This window comes from Xenopus laevis, chromosome 7L, assembly GCF_017654675.1.
Source record: "Xenopus laevis strain J_2021 chromosome 7L, Xenopus_laevis_v10.1, whole genome shotgun sequence".
In the NCBI taxonomy this organism is placed as follows: domain Eukaryota; kingdom Metazoa; phylum Chordata; class Amphibia; order Anura; family Pipidae; genus Xenopus; species Xenopus laevis.
Genome location: NC_054383.1, coordinates 113,329,601 through 113,343,744, shown reverse-complemented (window position 1 = coordinate 113,343,744; position 14,144 = coordinate 113,329,601). Strand labels below are relative to the sequence as shown.

Genomic DNA, 14,144 nt, shown 5'->3' with positions numbered 1-14,144 from the left:
GAAGTGGCACAGAGTGTGGCGAAGCAGTCACCCTTTAGTGAATTTGCCCCTGTGTTGGCAGACTACATGTACATTTTACACTTTGCACTTGTTTTGTAAATAAACCCTCAAGCAGTTTCCAATTCCGTTTGTTCAACAATCCACTTACAACCAAAAAGCCTTATTAAGATACTTTGTATCATTAATGTGTGATCTTGATATTGCACTTATTGCATATTTTTTTCTACTGAAGATAACATCCACTTAACTGATATGGATGAAATTATATAAATGTTGGTGCCCAGTGAAAAGTTCATCTAATGGTCTTCTGTACTGGCTCTAAAACCTAAAGTCAAGCATCACCAGGAGTTCATGTTTTGAGGATTCCTACAAATAATGTAGATGGGTTTATCTTGTTTGAATTGCAAGGGAGCTTCATACACTCCAGACCAGGAAACAGATGATTGTTAAAACTCTATTTTATTCATTGATTAAAACCATGGTCATGTTCATGTTTTTGACCATGCCTATGATTAAGTGCACCTGCACATAAATATCGTAATTCCTTGATTTTTAATCAATTAATGAAATTAAGTTTAAACGATCATTTGTTTGTTAGTCTTGCGAGTCAAGTGATTTTATCCTGGGTTTGGGGTTCTTGTCAAAGGTAAGCTGCCTTCCCCCCATAAAGAGTGGCCCAGGGTATCTACACCTGGGTACTACCTTGGCCTTATTAAAGTTACCTTGGCAGAAATGTCACAGCTAAAGAAGCTTATTATGTTAAATATTTACTTTGTTGATTTTGTAGGGTTTCTCTTGTTCACTAAACTAGTCATGGATTACGTCTTTTTGTGCAAAAGAGAGGTGAGTCATACAAACCATAAACTGTTCCTCAGACCCAAAAATGTACAATTGTACAAATTGGTATTTGCATTTTTTCTAAATCATTATAACTTTTACTTGATGAGTTGATCAGCTGAATTTGCTCCTGTAATATAAAGCCCTGTTTTCCTCTAAGTATATAAGTAAATCATGGATGATCACCACTGATGTAAACCATACATTTACATATTGATGATACCACACATTTAAATTTATTATGGGAAAACCCCAAAGGTGTGATAAAGTGGATTATGTGAGTTGTTCAGAGCCCAAAGCCAAGACTGGGGCTCCAGTGAGGCCCATATAATACACAGTTGATACTGTCACAAAGTTAAAGTCAAGTTAAAGTCACACAATGTTATCTGAAGTCTCCAGATTAGACTATTCTATCGTAAACAACATAGTTAACGTAAGAAAGGACTTAATTTACCTACTGTACTTTACTTCTTTAATACAACAACTACATTAATCAGCACACATAGTGCCTATTAAAGGACAAATCTCGAGTAGGTGGCTCAGTCTGCAGAACAAGAATGGAGCTCTCTTGGGGTCTATCCCTTTGTGTCCTGCTCCTCTCAGCTTTAGGTGAGACATGTTATAATATTAAAAAAAAAAATAGTCTCAAATTGATTTGTAGCCAAATCTGAACTGCCAGGATTTAAGAGAGCGTTATCATTCACTAATAATTTATACAAAGATAATTTTTAATATATTTATCTATAGAATTGATTAGAATATAAACTGTGTCAGACATATAACAAAACAAAGTCAGCCACCAAACAAGAAAATAATTGAATAACATATGAACTTAATTTATGAATTATTTTATTTATACAGAGGAAGCAGAAATACAGAGGTTCCTAGAGGCAGAAGCCCTGACATGAGAATGTGTTTGTTTGAGAAGACGGAAAATTAATTTCTGGTTTGGAGCTGCTATTCATTTAATATAATCTACTGTTGGACAAGTTGCTGGTTCTATAGCACTTCATAGACAACATGCATTGCTTCTTTAGAGATGCTATCTGGTTTTCCAAATATACTCGATTTTGAAACTGAGGAGTAAGATACCATAGGGGAAAGCAATGCAGTTACTGAGTGTGATATCATACTAAGATTTGATATAGACATTTTTTTATATTCTACATTTTCTTAAAGCAATAACAAAATGACTGACAGTTCTGTCCTTCACAGATGGGTATAGAAACCTCTGCCCTGTACTAATCTAATCTATTTCTTTCCCCAGGTGCTGTGTTTTCTATAAAGAATGTGCAGGGTGATGAAAGACAATCTGTGACTCTCAGTGTAAACTTGAGAGTCAACTTGTTTGAAAATCAGCAGATAATGTGGTATTTTAATACAAACACTCCTGTTGCATTTGAAACAACAAACAGCACGCCAAGTTATATTTGGGGGTGTACAGGCAGATGCACCCTGTTTGAGAATGCAACACTCCAGATGGACAATCTGATCCCTGCAAACCAGGGCAATTACACACTCACTATAATGAACTGGGATACAGGATCTACTGTGTCAGGGTCGGTCTATCTCACAGTACAGAGTAAGTACTGGCCCATTCATCAGGAATATCAGTAGGGGAATGTAAAATACTCTGTAGGATAAACAAAGTCCTCTAAACACAAGTAATCTGCCTTAAATAATCCATATATGAATTACCCCATGCAAAGAGCATCATGTACATTAGTACTAAATGTGGGTTTTGTATGTTTAAAGGGATTCTATCACGATTTTTATAGTGTAGTTTTTATTTCTAAATTACACTGCAAATAATTCACTCTGCCATATAAAATTTAATTCCTGAACCAATAAGTATATTGCTTTCTGACAGGCTGTTTCGCCTACTCAATGTAACTGAAGGAATCACAGTGGGACCTGGATTTTTACTATTAAGTGCTGCTCTTAGATCTACCAGGCAGCCGTTATCTTGTGTTAGGGAGCTGCTATCTGGTTACCTTCCCATTGTTCTGTTGTTAGTCTGCTGGGGGGTGTAATATGACTCCAACTTGCAGTACAGCAGTAAAGAGTGACTGAAGTTTATCAGAGCACAAGTCACATTATTGGGGGCTCGTGGGCAACTAACAATATGTCTAGCCCCATGTCAGATTTCTAAATTAAATGTAAAAAACTGTTTGCTTTTTTGAAAAAAATGGATCTCAATGCAGAATTCTGCTGGTGCAGCATTATTATCTGATGCGTTTTGAAAACAGGCCTGTCCAGTTGCCTCTGTACTAATCTAATCTATTTCTTTCCCCAGGAACTTTTTATATACAGCATGTGCAAGGCATTGAAGGTCAATTTGTGACTCTCTGTGTAAAGCTCAATGTGTTTGAAGACCAGATGGCAACATGGTATTTTAATAAATCTAATACGGTTGCATCAGAATCCACGAACAGCACACCAACATATTATTGGGGGTATGATGGGAGATGCACGCTGTTTGAGAATGCAACTCTCCAGCTGGACAGTCTGACCCCTGCAGACCAGGGCAATTACTCCCTTACTATAATGAACTGGAATACAGCATCGTCTGTGTCAGGATGGGTCTATCTTACAATAGAGAGTAAGTTCTGGTGTTGGTCAACTAACTCAGCTTTAAGCTATTGGGCGTCTAAGTCAAATGTATTTAGAAAGATCAATTTGATATTGGTGGTTTCAACTTCATACATGACCCTGGCAGGAGGGTCTCACCAGTAATGGCAACTTCCAAGGAGACCACAAACATGACACCACCCTTATTTAAATATATTATATTTGGAGTGAGAAAATAGCAAAGTTCTTATAACCATATGCCAGATGACTAGTTAATGCTACTCACTACTACTAGGGCTGCTAGACCTGAGAGCACATTTGTGAACATAGATGCTAAACTGCGCAAGTGCAGTTGCCAGCAGCAACCTCTAAGGTCTTCACATTTTAATTGCAGTAGAATAAAATAGATGATAATAATAATGCCTTATTAAAAGAGAAGTGATGAATCTATTCTGCCTTCCACTGTAAAAGCTCAGCTATTATCCATTATCAGATTATTACACCCAACAATGTATCATACCCATGTGTGACCCCATTCTACGCTGAGGAAGACCCCGGTACATCGATAAGAGCTATCAATCTGGCAGTAATATGAGATCCAAGAAGCTTTGCACTCATATTTGTGCTTTGTGCCTGTTGTTCCCGATCACACCTTCCCTCTTACTTAACCCTCATGTCTCTAAACTGTCTGCTTTGCCTTGATAAAGCCAAAGGCGAAACGCGCGTTGGCAAACTGCTATCATTTTAGCAATTGGATTGGACTCCAAAAATTGCTTTTATTAATCTTTTCTAACCTTGGATATTTTAACTTTTTTTGACCACATTTGTATTTCTTCAATCTCTTTTACTATAAGGCTCTGTGGGATTTGTAGTTCAGCTCTCCTTCAAATATAGCAAGGTAGACTTGAGACCACAGTCCCCAGTGTCCTACTTTTTCTCCATGGTGTTATCCCAGGGCCTAGAAAATACAATCAGGCAGTAGATTCTCGGGACTTCTCCACCTCTTAACTATTTTCCATTTCCTTGCTTTTATTTCTCAAATGCCGGATTTGGTCTGATATTATAAATGGTTTATTAATTCACTTCCTACACCAGACAGCTCGGGCTGTTTTTAAAAAAAAAATAATTCTAACTTATTTTGTTTGCACATTGGCAATCTGTGATTGCAATTGGTTGGTGGCACTAGCACTTTAAATGTATTGATTTAATGGTGGTTGATCTGTGGTCGATTAATCCAATGGAAGATTTGCTTAATACATTGAAATAACACATGCCACTTTAAATGTTCTTATAAGCAACCGATTAGAGACTTAAGCACGTGGATAACAACATTTATAATAAAGCCTCATGCCAGTAATATAATTGTGTTTTAAAATCTATTTATTGCACTAAGCACTTATTTATAAATTTGTTAATTATCAAGGTTCTTATAAGCCAAACCTTTCTTAATCGGTGCCCTAACTATGTCACTGGCTCCAATTCAGAATATTTTAGGCAGTGCCTGCTTGAGTATGATACCATTAGGTAGCACCATAGTGTCACTGGGCACTGGTATTTGCACACCTCTCTGACTTTTACAAAGGCATCAGACTTAAGCAGAATCAAACTCTGTCCTTTGTCCAACCAAACCAGTGTGTTATATTGTGTCACTCTCAATCTTAGGTCTTTATATTTTGGGAATGTGTATATTCTACCCATGGGTTTCTTTTGGGTACTGTGGTCTCCTCCCAGTCCAAAAACAAGGAGACAGGTTAACCGACTCCTGATAAAACTGACCCTGCTGAGGGTGAATGTTACAGGGACCTTAGATTGTAAGCTCCACAGGGACAAGGACTGATGTAAACAACTGTGGAAATTAACTCAAATGTTAGTCTTAGCAATAATAATAATAATAATAAGTAGAAAGGCAGCGACATCCAGGTAACTTTAAACAGAGCTCTGTCTGTTTTATTCACAATGGAATTTTCAAGAGAGAAGTAACTCTTAACAGTTTGTAACAAATGTACAGTTCTTGCTCATTAACCAGAATAACCGGTTCCACTAGCAAACTGGCCTCACAGGTCTTGCTCTTAACAGCAAAGATTTACTCAGAGTAATTAGTTATTTTAACCTTTTACAACCACCTTTGTGTCTTTTCACACAACTTCACTTAGCATGTGCTTCTCAGTCTCCTACTACCTGCCTTCATTCAGATAGAACCCCTCCCTTGGTGGTGACATCTCTGTTATCCTCCTCATTTGCTGGGTTTCATAAAGCATCTTAGGAGATATGTTTCTTCCCACTATTGTTTTTCCAGACACTGTGCCGCACAATGTACCATCTCTGTAAAGTGTTGCAGAAATGTTCCTGTGCTATATTAATACCAAGTTATAAATACATAAATATGTCAGAATGTGTTCATTCAAAGATGTCCTGGCTACAGTCAATATTCAATTTTGCTTTAATTGTCTATTGTGAGAGTAGTTTTCATACAAAAGGGTGAGTTTTAGTTATTCTAACAGTCAGAAAAAGTAGTTAATAATAAATATGTCAGAAATAATCCTTGTTTTTATCTATTATTTAGGTCCACTTACCCCTCCAACTTTAAAAGTGAATGTATCTACCACTAATGGCAATACTTATCCTGTTAATGGCACCATTGTGTCCCTCTGTTGTGATGCTGGGGACCAGAATGTGATTAATTACACTTTTTACCATGACGGAGTGACTGCCTGCTCTCAGCCCCATGTGACCTGTAACAAAAACTACCTGTACTTCCAGCCAATCACGATGAGTGACACCGGGAGATACACCTGTAAAATAGAGAATCCTATCAGCAGTAACACCAGCCAGCCACTCAGTATAATAGTCACAGGTATGTTTTTGTATCTTGCAGTTCCTATATAGTTAAAAAAAAAACAGATGCCTATATGGTAAAAAAAAAAAACCCTCACACATAAAAAAAAATTCTCAGGCCACTAGTGGATACTTCCCAAGCAAATCTGGCAGCAGAGGTGAGGGGGGTAGGCGTACCTGTAGGAGTATCTGTAATCAATGCATACACAGTACAGCAGGTTCTTGTGAACCAAAATATAGCCCTGGTGACAAACTCTGGGCCCTCAGAAGGAAGTGATCAGATGCTAGGCAACGAGTCCAACAGAAGACTATAAAAAATTAAGTAAAATGAGAGGAGAGAGGGGTAGGGCAATTTCAGATTAATGCTATAAACCTGTTCCACTAAGTTATTACCTTGTCTTGTTCTCTGGTTGGCAGTGCCTGTATCAGGAGTGGTATTGAGCAGTAATGCATCTTCAGAGCTGCTGTGGGCAGGGAAGGATTCAGTGAATCTAACATGTTCAGCTCTTGGCACTAATGTCACTTTCTCCTGGTACCTGGATGGAGCACCATTACCTCCAGACTCCAGTTATGACTTTATGGATGCCAACTCCAGCCTCATTGTCAGTCCCGTGGAGAGGACAGATTATGGATCCTTCATCTGCATTGGCTCTAACAGTCTGAATAGTGACACCAGTAACACCCTGACACTGAATCTTGGATGTAAGTATTATGAGCTGCTTATGCCTGGTGGAACACTGCATGGGTTCTTCTTGGTATTTAATATATTCAAGCCTACCCAGTTTGTGGATACACCACATGGGCAAGCATTGCATTGTAGGAACTTGCACCTGGCAGCAATACAACTGTAACTTAACTCTTTTCTCATCCCTCCTGCACATTCCTTCTCACTTCTTCTCCCCCCAACTGTAACTTAACTCTTTTCTCATCCCTCCTGCACATTCCTTCTCACTTCTTCTCCCCCCAACTGTAACTTAACTCTTTTCTTATCCCTCCTGCACATTCCTTCTCACTTCTTCTCCACCAGCACACAGTCTTCTTTCAAGATAACTCTGCAGTTGAAAGACCTCTATAGCCCCATGTAACTATGCTAATAGACAGTTTAGTTATGAACTGTCTATTAGCATAGACAGTTCAGTTATGAAACTACAGGAGACATGATGTACTCCTTCTTAAAGGTGAACTCACCCCCCCCCCCAATAAGTAAAGCCTCATCTACTACCCTAGATAGTCCCCCTCCCTGTTTCCGACCCTTATGGTGCCTTATTCCAAAAAGTGCCCCATGACAGCATGCTCACATATTTATGCAGAGTAACACAGTGGAGCTCATGGGCACCATCTTCCAGGTCTTTGTTCTTCTTTGGATCCTCTTCCTTCCATTTGGCAATTCACGGAAATTTTTGCACATGCACAGTTGGTATGAATATCGGACTGCTCCAACTAAAGAAGGTTGTCCGAAAAAGGAATCCCCCCCCCCCTCTGAGGCAACTTTTTGGAACAATGCACTATGGGGGTAGGAAGTGTGGGGGGGACTATCTAGGGTAGTAGATGGCTTTTTCTTATTGGGGGGGTTAGTTCTCCATTAATGAACAACTAATCTCTATGGGTAACAGCAGCCTACCTTTATACATCTTTACAATGACAAGTCTCAAGAGTTTAGTCTCATACAAAATCATTAAATAATGGTAATAAGAAAATAAATAAAATGAGTCCAGATGGATATTTGAAGGTTTATGGAGGCCAGCACAGTTTGCATCTTAGATGATTTATTACCATCCTATGCCATTCATGCCCCTGTGATGGGGTTTAACCGAAAAAACAAAAACAGTCGTATTATTTTAGAGCCAGATTAACATTTGGGGGCACATTTACTAAGCTCGAGTGAAGGATTTGAATATAAAATACTTAGAATTTCGAAGTATTTTTTTAGGTACTTCAACCATCGAATAGGCTACTTCGACCTTCGACTATGACTTTGAATCGAACGATTCGAACTAAAAATCGTTCTACTATTTGACCATTCGATAATCGAAGTACTGTCTTTTTAAAATAAACTTCGCCACTTTAAACCTACCGAGCACCAATGTTAGCCTATGGGGAAGGTCCCCATAAACTTTCTAAGCTTTTTTTGATTGAAGGAAAATCCTTTGATCGATGGATTAAAATCCTTTGAATCATTCGATTCGAAGGATTTAATCGTTCGATCGAACGATTTTTCCTTCGATCGAAGTAAATGCGGTAAATCCTTTGACTTCGATATTAACCCTCGATATTCCACCCTTAGTAAATGTCCCCTACATGTATGCTTTTATGCCATAGATATTACAGATGCAGTATGTAAGAATGTGCTCCTTCTCTCTTTTTATTTTATCAGCTTCCTAATCGGTCTCAATGTTTTATTACTTACTGCCTGCAGAGAACCCTCCAACTGAGGAAAGTTTGCCCAGGAGCAGCCAATAATTAGGGCTTCCTTTTCTCCATTGAGCCAAATGCTGCATGTGCTTTCAATTGTTTGTGCTCTAATATTCTGTGAAAAGCTAGGGCTTTGTGCTCCGCTCATGCAATGTGATCTGCTGTTTTTCTGCTTACTATTTAACCATAACCCTTTATCTCTCGTCTCTTTCTTACAGGGTCTCCTGATGAAAATATTCAGTGTAATGCAGTCGAATCTAATCAAACGGTGACACTGAACTGTTCTTGGCCTGGAGGTAACCCTGCTGCAAATGTTACCATGATATTTCAGAATACTGTGCAAATAGCACAGGATACAGTGACTATAGATGTGCCCCTTATTGCCATCTCCTCTGGGGCACAACTGACCTGCTTGGGTGCACAAGAAGGACAGATTACAGTCAGCACCATGATCTTAGGTGAGTGATGTAAATGGACCATTGAAAAATATCAGTACACTAAAGGTGGCCATACATGGGCCGATAAAAGCTGCCGACAGACCGACTCTGCAGCTTATTGGCCCGTGTATGCGGCCCTCCGACGGGCTTCCCCAAATCAATATCTGGCGGAAGGTTGGCGTCGGATCATGGCCGCATCTGTTCGTTGATGCGGTGCAGCGATCCGACTGCCCGTTACCCATAGTTAGGATCCAATCATTGGGCCCTAGGGCCCGCGATCGGATCAGCCCGATATTGCAAAGGTGGCATATCGGGGAGAGATCTGCAAAATATCATTATTTCCAATGAGACAGGAAGATCTCCTGTTGAGAAAAATGAATCATCCATATTTTCTACATTTTTAGAATTTTGTCCATAAACTGCTGTTGAAACAAAATCATGTAAATATTTTTTTCTTTACTAAATTACAGTTACAATACTAAGAAAAACATGATGATGCAAAACTTTGCTACAACACTTACACTTAGGTCAATTTGAATAGGGTGGGTAGATAAAGGTCATATATATGATTTTATTAGAGATGTTGGTGCAAACGCTTGAAGTTGCCACTTATTATAACAAATGTCCAAGGAAGCAAAATAAAGACAAAGATTCGCACTTCAGTAAATTGGCATTGTCCCTGCGGATGGGATTTCTAGCGAATTTTCCCATGGTGTTTTGCATTAGAAAATTCCACTTTGCACATTGCACTTACACACACTTGTGTGAATTCTCTGTATCAGAAAAATCACTTCTGATGCATTTGCTTTCTCTCGTCTCCAGAACAGTCTTTGTTGCTTTTTAACACCTCATTCCCTGGTCTGTTCTCAATGTTTCAGGTTCCTGCTGCACCAAAATATCGCCTGGTGGAACAGTCGCCATTGTGTTTGGTGTCCTGTTAGTCCTAGTACCAATAGAACTTGCCAGAATTTACTTCATCTGCAAAAAGAACAACAACAGTGAGTGCTGAGTGGTGGCATCTTCTGTCCACATGCTTATCAAATTCCCATGTAATTAAAAATATCTTCTTGTATTTGTCTGATATTACCAAGATTTAAAGGAAAAGAACAGCTTTGTCACATCCTCTGCTCACACAGCAATTTATATGTATAGTGGGGGTTTTCCACACTACTAAACACTATAATTGATTAGGAGAGTTTAAAGGGAATACATAATTCTAAGCAACTTTGGAATATACATTCATTTTTTAATATGCTGTTTTAAGTTATTTCATATAAAATGCTATGTTATTCTATCCCTTTCGGTTCTCTGCACTGCTGGTTCAGACTGTTGATACAATGTAAGACAAGGCAGCTGATTAACAGACTTTTGCAACATTATATAAAAAGGCATTAGAACAGTGGTTCACTTTTATGTTAACTTTAAGGGGCAGATTTACTAAGCTCGAGTGAAGAATTTGAATGAAAAAAAAATTCGAATTTAGAAGTATTTTTTTGGGTACTTCGACCATCGAATTGGTCAAATTCGATCGAATTCAATCGAATGATTCAAAGTAAAAATCATTTGACCATTTGATAATCGAAGTACTGTCTCTTTAAAAAATACTTTGACTTCATACTTCGCCACCTACCAAGCTGCAATGTTAGCCTATGGGGACCTTCCCCAGCACTTTTTTTTTATTCCATCCTTCGATCAAAGTATTTGCGCTAAAATCCTTCGAATTCGATATTCAAAGGATTTTACTTCGAGGGTCGAATTCAAAGGTTTTGATAAATCTGCCCCCAAGTATGTTATAGAATGGCTAATTCTAAGCAACTTTTCATATGGTCTTCATTTTTTCTTACTCTTCTTACTCTTGTCAGCTTTCAAAAGGGGTCCACATTGAAAAACATACTCTGTAAGGCTACAAATGTGTTGTTATTGCTACTTTTTATTGCTCACCTTTCTATTCAGGCCTCTCATATTTATATTCCAGTCTCTGAATACAACTCTCTACGTAATAGCAAAAGTTTATTTAAAAGGTGAAATTCTCCTTCATATACACTGAATTACACTTTGTTTTCATTACAGACACTCCAACCCCGACAAATCCTGTATATGAGAATGCAGAAGCCCAAATGTCAAACGGTCTTCATCATTTATTTTTTTGTATATTTTTTTTATTATTTACTCTTTTACAGCTTTCAAATAGGGGGAAAACTGACCTCATCTTAAAAACAAATGCTCTGTAAGGCTACAAATGTATTGTTATTGCTGCTTTTTATTACTCATCTTTCTATTCAGAACCTCACCTATTCATATTGCAGTCTCTTCTTCATATCAATGCATGGTTGCTAGAGTAACCGAAACCAAATTGCTGAAATTGCAAATTTGAGAGCTGCTGGATAAAAAGCTAAATAACTAAAACACTTCAAATAATAAAAAATGAAAATCAAGTGCAGACTGTCTCAGGATACAACTCTCTACATCAGGGATCCCCAACCTTCTCAACCCGTGAGCAACATTCAGAAGTAAAAGGAGATGGGGAGCAACACTAGCATGAAAAATATTCTTGGGCTGCCATATAAGTGTTGTGATTGGCCATTTGGTAGCCCCTATGTGGATTGTCAACCTACATTGAGGCTCTGTTTGGCAGTGCACCTGGTTTTTATACAACCAAAACTTGCCTCCAAGCCTGGAATTCAAAAATAATCACCTGCTTTGAGGTCATTGAGAGCAACATCCAAGGGGTTGGAGAGCAACATGTTGCTCAGGGGCTACTGGTTGGGGATCACTGCTCTACATCATAGTAAAAGTTAATTTAAAGGTGGAAAAATCTAAAATGTTCTCCTTCCTATACACTGAATTACACTTTTTTATATTACAGACACTCCAACCCGGATAAATCCTGCATATGAGAATGCAAAAGCCCAAGTGTCAAATGGCAATAATTATGACCATGTCATTATAAGTTCAGAGGTACAATCTGTTCTCTCCTGCTTCTCTGAAAAACCAACAAGTTTTGTAATTCCTAGATAATAAGAATGATCATATTTGTATCACCTGATACAGGTAAATATAGCATTTTTTTATGGAGGAAAAACGCCCATTGACTCCATACATTTACGCAAGAAAAAATGTACAAAAAAGACCCATTGCCTCCAACAGATTTCTTAAACATTTCAGTGGTTTATATCTCATATAATTCATGAGAATAAAAATGTACTTGTCATGTGTCTGTAATGGAGAAAGCCTACTCAACACAAGATATTTACAAATAGTATAGTTTTATGTGTGACTGCTTCTGTCACATAGATCATTATTTGCAACTGATTGTCCCACAGATTTGTAAAATTAATTGGATTGTTTCTCTGACAGGGGACCATGGCAAAAAATAGGCCCCAGGAATCCAGCTATCAGGTACATTGATGATGTATTTTATTACAAGTTACAATATCTTTGTGCATATCTGCAAATGTTTTCATGAACAGAATTGTTTGAGCTATCAAGGCAACATTTATAAGTGCAATAAACAAGGAAAATGCCAGAAATGGTAGAGAACAGTTTTAGAAAGCAGAGGCATAGGCAGGGCGTGAAGGACATTTATTATGTTAAAAAGACCATGTGGCAATAAGAAATCATGATGCGACCATGCATGGAAATAAGAAATCATGATGCGACCATGCATGGAAATAAGAAATCATGATGCAACCATGCATGGAAATAAGAAATCATGATGCAACCATGCATGGAAATAAGAAATCATGATGCGACCATGCATGGAAATAAGAAATCATGATGAAACCATAGCATTGATATGATCTCTTCTTTTACATTGTAAATTGCTGCATGCAGGGCCCTCTGCGACTGTCCTACTGTTGTTTAACGCTATGCAGTGGACACAGTGTACAGTATAACTATATTGTAAGTAATCTTCAGATTGCAATGGGCAGCCATATTGTATAATTCATTCCTGCACATAGGGCATTATGGTGGGGCAGTGGGTACCATTGCTGACTTGCAGAACTAAGGTCCTAGGGTTCATTCCATTACATATATAATATTTATTTCTGTTTCTCACATGAACAGGTACTTCAGTTCCCCCATATTGATTTGTATAGCAGTCTGAGGAAAACTCCTAAATAATCCAGGTAATTATTTTTTTCTGTTAATAGAACATGTCACTTACAAAACATAAAAGTCAGTGTTTTCACTCATTAGAAAGTGCCTTTTTGCTAAGCTGGATCATTATTTATGTCCTGTATATTTTAATGAAATATAACATTGATTTCTACAAATGAATAAAACAGTATGTTGTGCCTTTAATTTGCAGCTTTTAATAATTTTATGAAACTGATTGTTCTCTTATATTCTCAAATATGTATCTGTCACTTGTTTTCTCTTCTAGATTATTCCCAAATGCTGTGCTCTGTTCCACCCAGGCTGAGCCCTGCTCCATTCAGACTATGGCTTCTGCTCCACCCCATTGGTGTGTTACAATAAATCCTACATACACAGAATACACAGTATTAAAGGTCTATTGAAAATGCCTAATGTGGAGAATGGGTTTATTAAAGCCCATATCATGTAACAATATAAAGAGGAAGAGTTAATATTTTATAAGATTTAGGATACTGGGTTAAATTCAGAAATTACTGCATAAAGCAAGAGTTAAAGAGTACCTGTCCAGTATGTTGGAAGGCTTCTCACATTCCATATTCCCCTTTTTTTACTTTTTGTTTTGTTTGTCAATTGGAACAATTGTATTATATATTAATATGTGTTGTTTTTGTGAATGAAATTAAAAAAAAAAAGTTTAAAGTAAACAGTTTAACATAAAGTTCTGCTGTAGAGAATATATCCAGGATGCTTTATTTATGGGATGTTTTTAATCTTCGACACACAGTACCAATTAGCTTAATTGGTACTGAATAAAATCTGGCAAGGCAAGGATGCACCTTTGTTGAGGATATGATGATATGTGTCTACACTGGTAGGGATGCTAAGAAATCAGGGTTTGTTACATTTATTTTCCTTTTCCTAAACTCCTGCTCTGATTCCTGACATATACTT

General features: G+C 37.8%; 1 protein-coding gene across 1 annotated transcript; it reads left to right on the top strand.

The window, feature by feature from the left end:
• Positions 1–1,394: 1,394 nt before the first annotated feature.
• LOC121395497 (Fc receptor-like protein 5) lies at positions 1,395–13,636 on the top strand. Its single transcript, XM_041569069.1, has 12 exons — positions 1,395–1,446; positions 2,105–2,419; positions 3,134–3,439; positions 5,972–6,262; positions 6,661–6,945; positions 8,874–9,113; positions 9,971–10,090; positions 11,163–11,219; positions 11,959–12,050; positions 12,450–12,491; positions 13,161–13,222; positions 13,480–13,636. Exons 1-11 carry the CDS (start codon positions 1,395–1,397, stop codon positions 13,215–13,217), a joined length of 1,857 nt encoding a protein of 618 aa, XP_041425003.1. The 3' UTR covers positions 13,218–13,222; positions 13,480–13,636.
• The last annotated feature ends 508 nt before the right edge of the window (positions 13,637–14,144 follow it).

Coding starts and splice junctions, on each gene's coding strand:
- LOC121395497 (XM_041569069.1), top strand. CDS start 1,395: ATGGAGCTCTCTTGGGGTCTATCCCTTTGTGTCCTGCTCCTCTCAGCT. Junction 9,114..9,970: donor AGTCAGCACCATGATCTTAG/GTGAGTGATGTA, acceptor TCAATGTTTCAG/GTTCCTGCTGCACCAAAATA. Junction 10,091..11,162: donor CTGCAAAAAGAACAACAACA/GTGAGTGCTGAG, acceptor TTTTCATTACAG/ACACTCCAACCCCGACAAAT.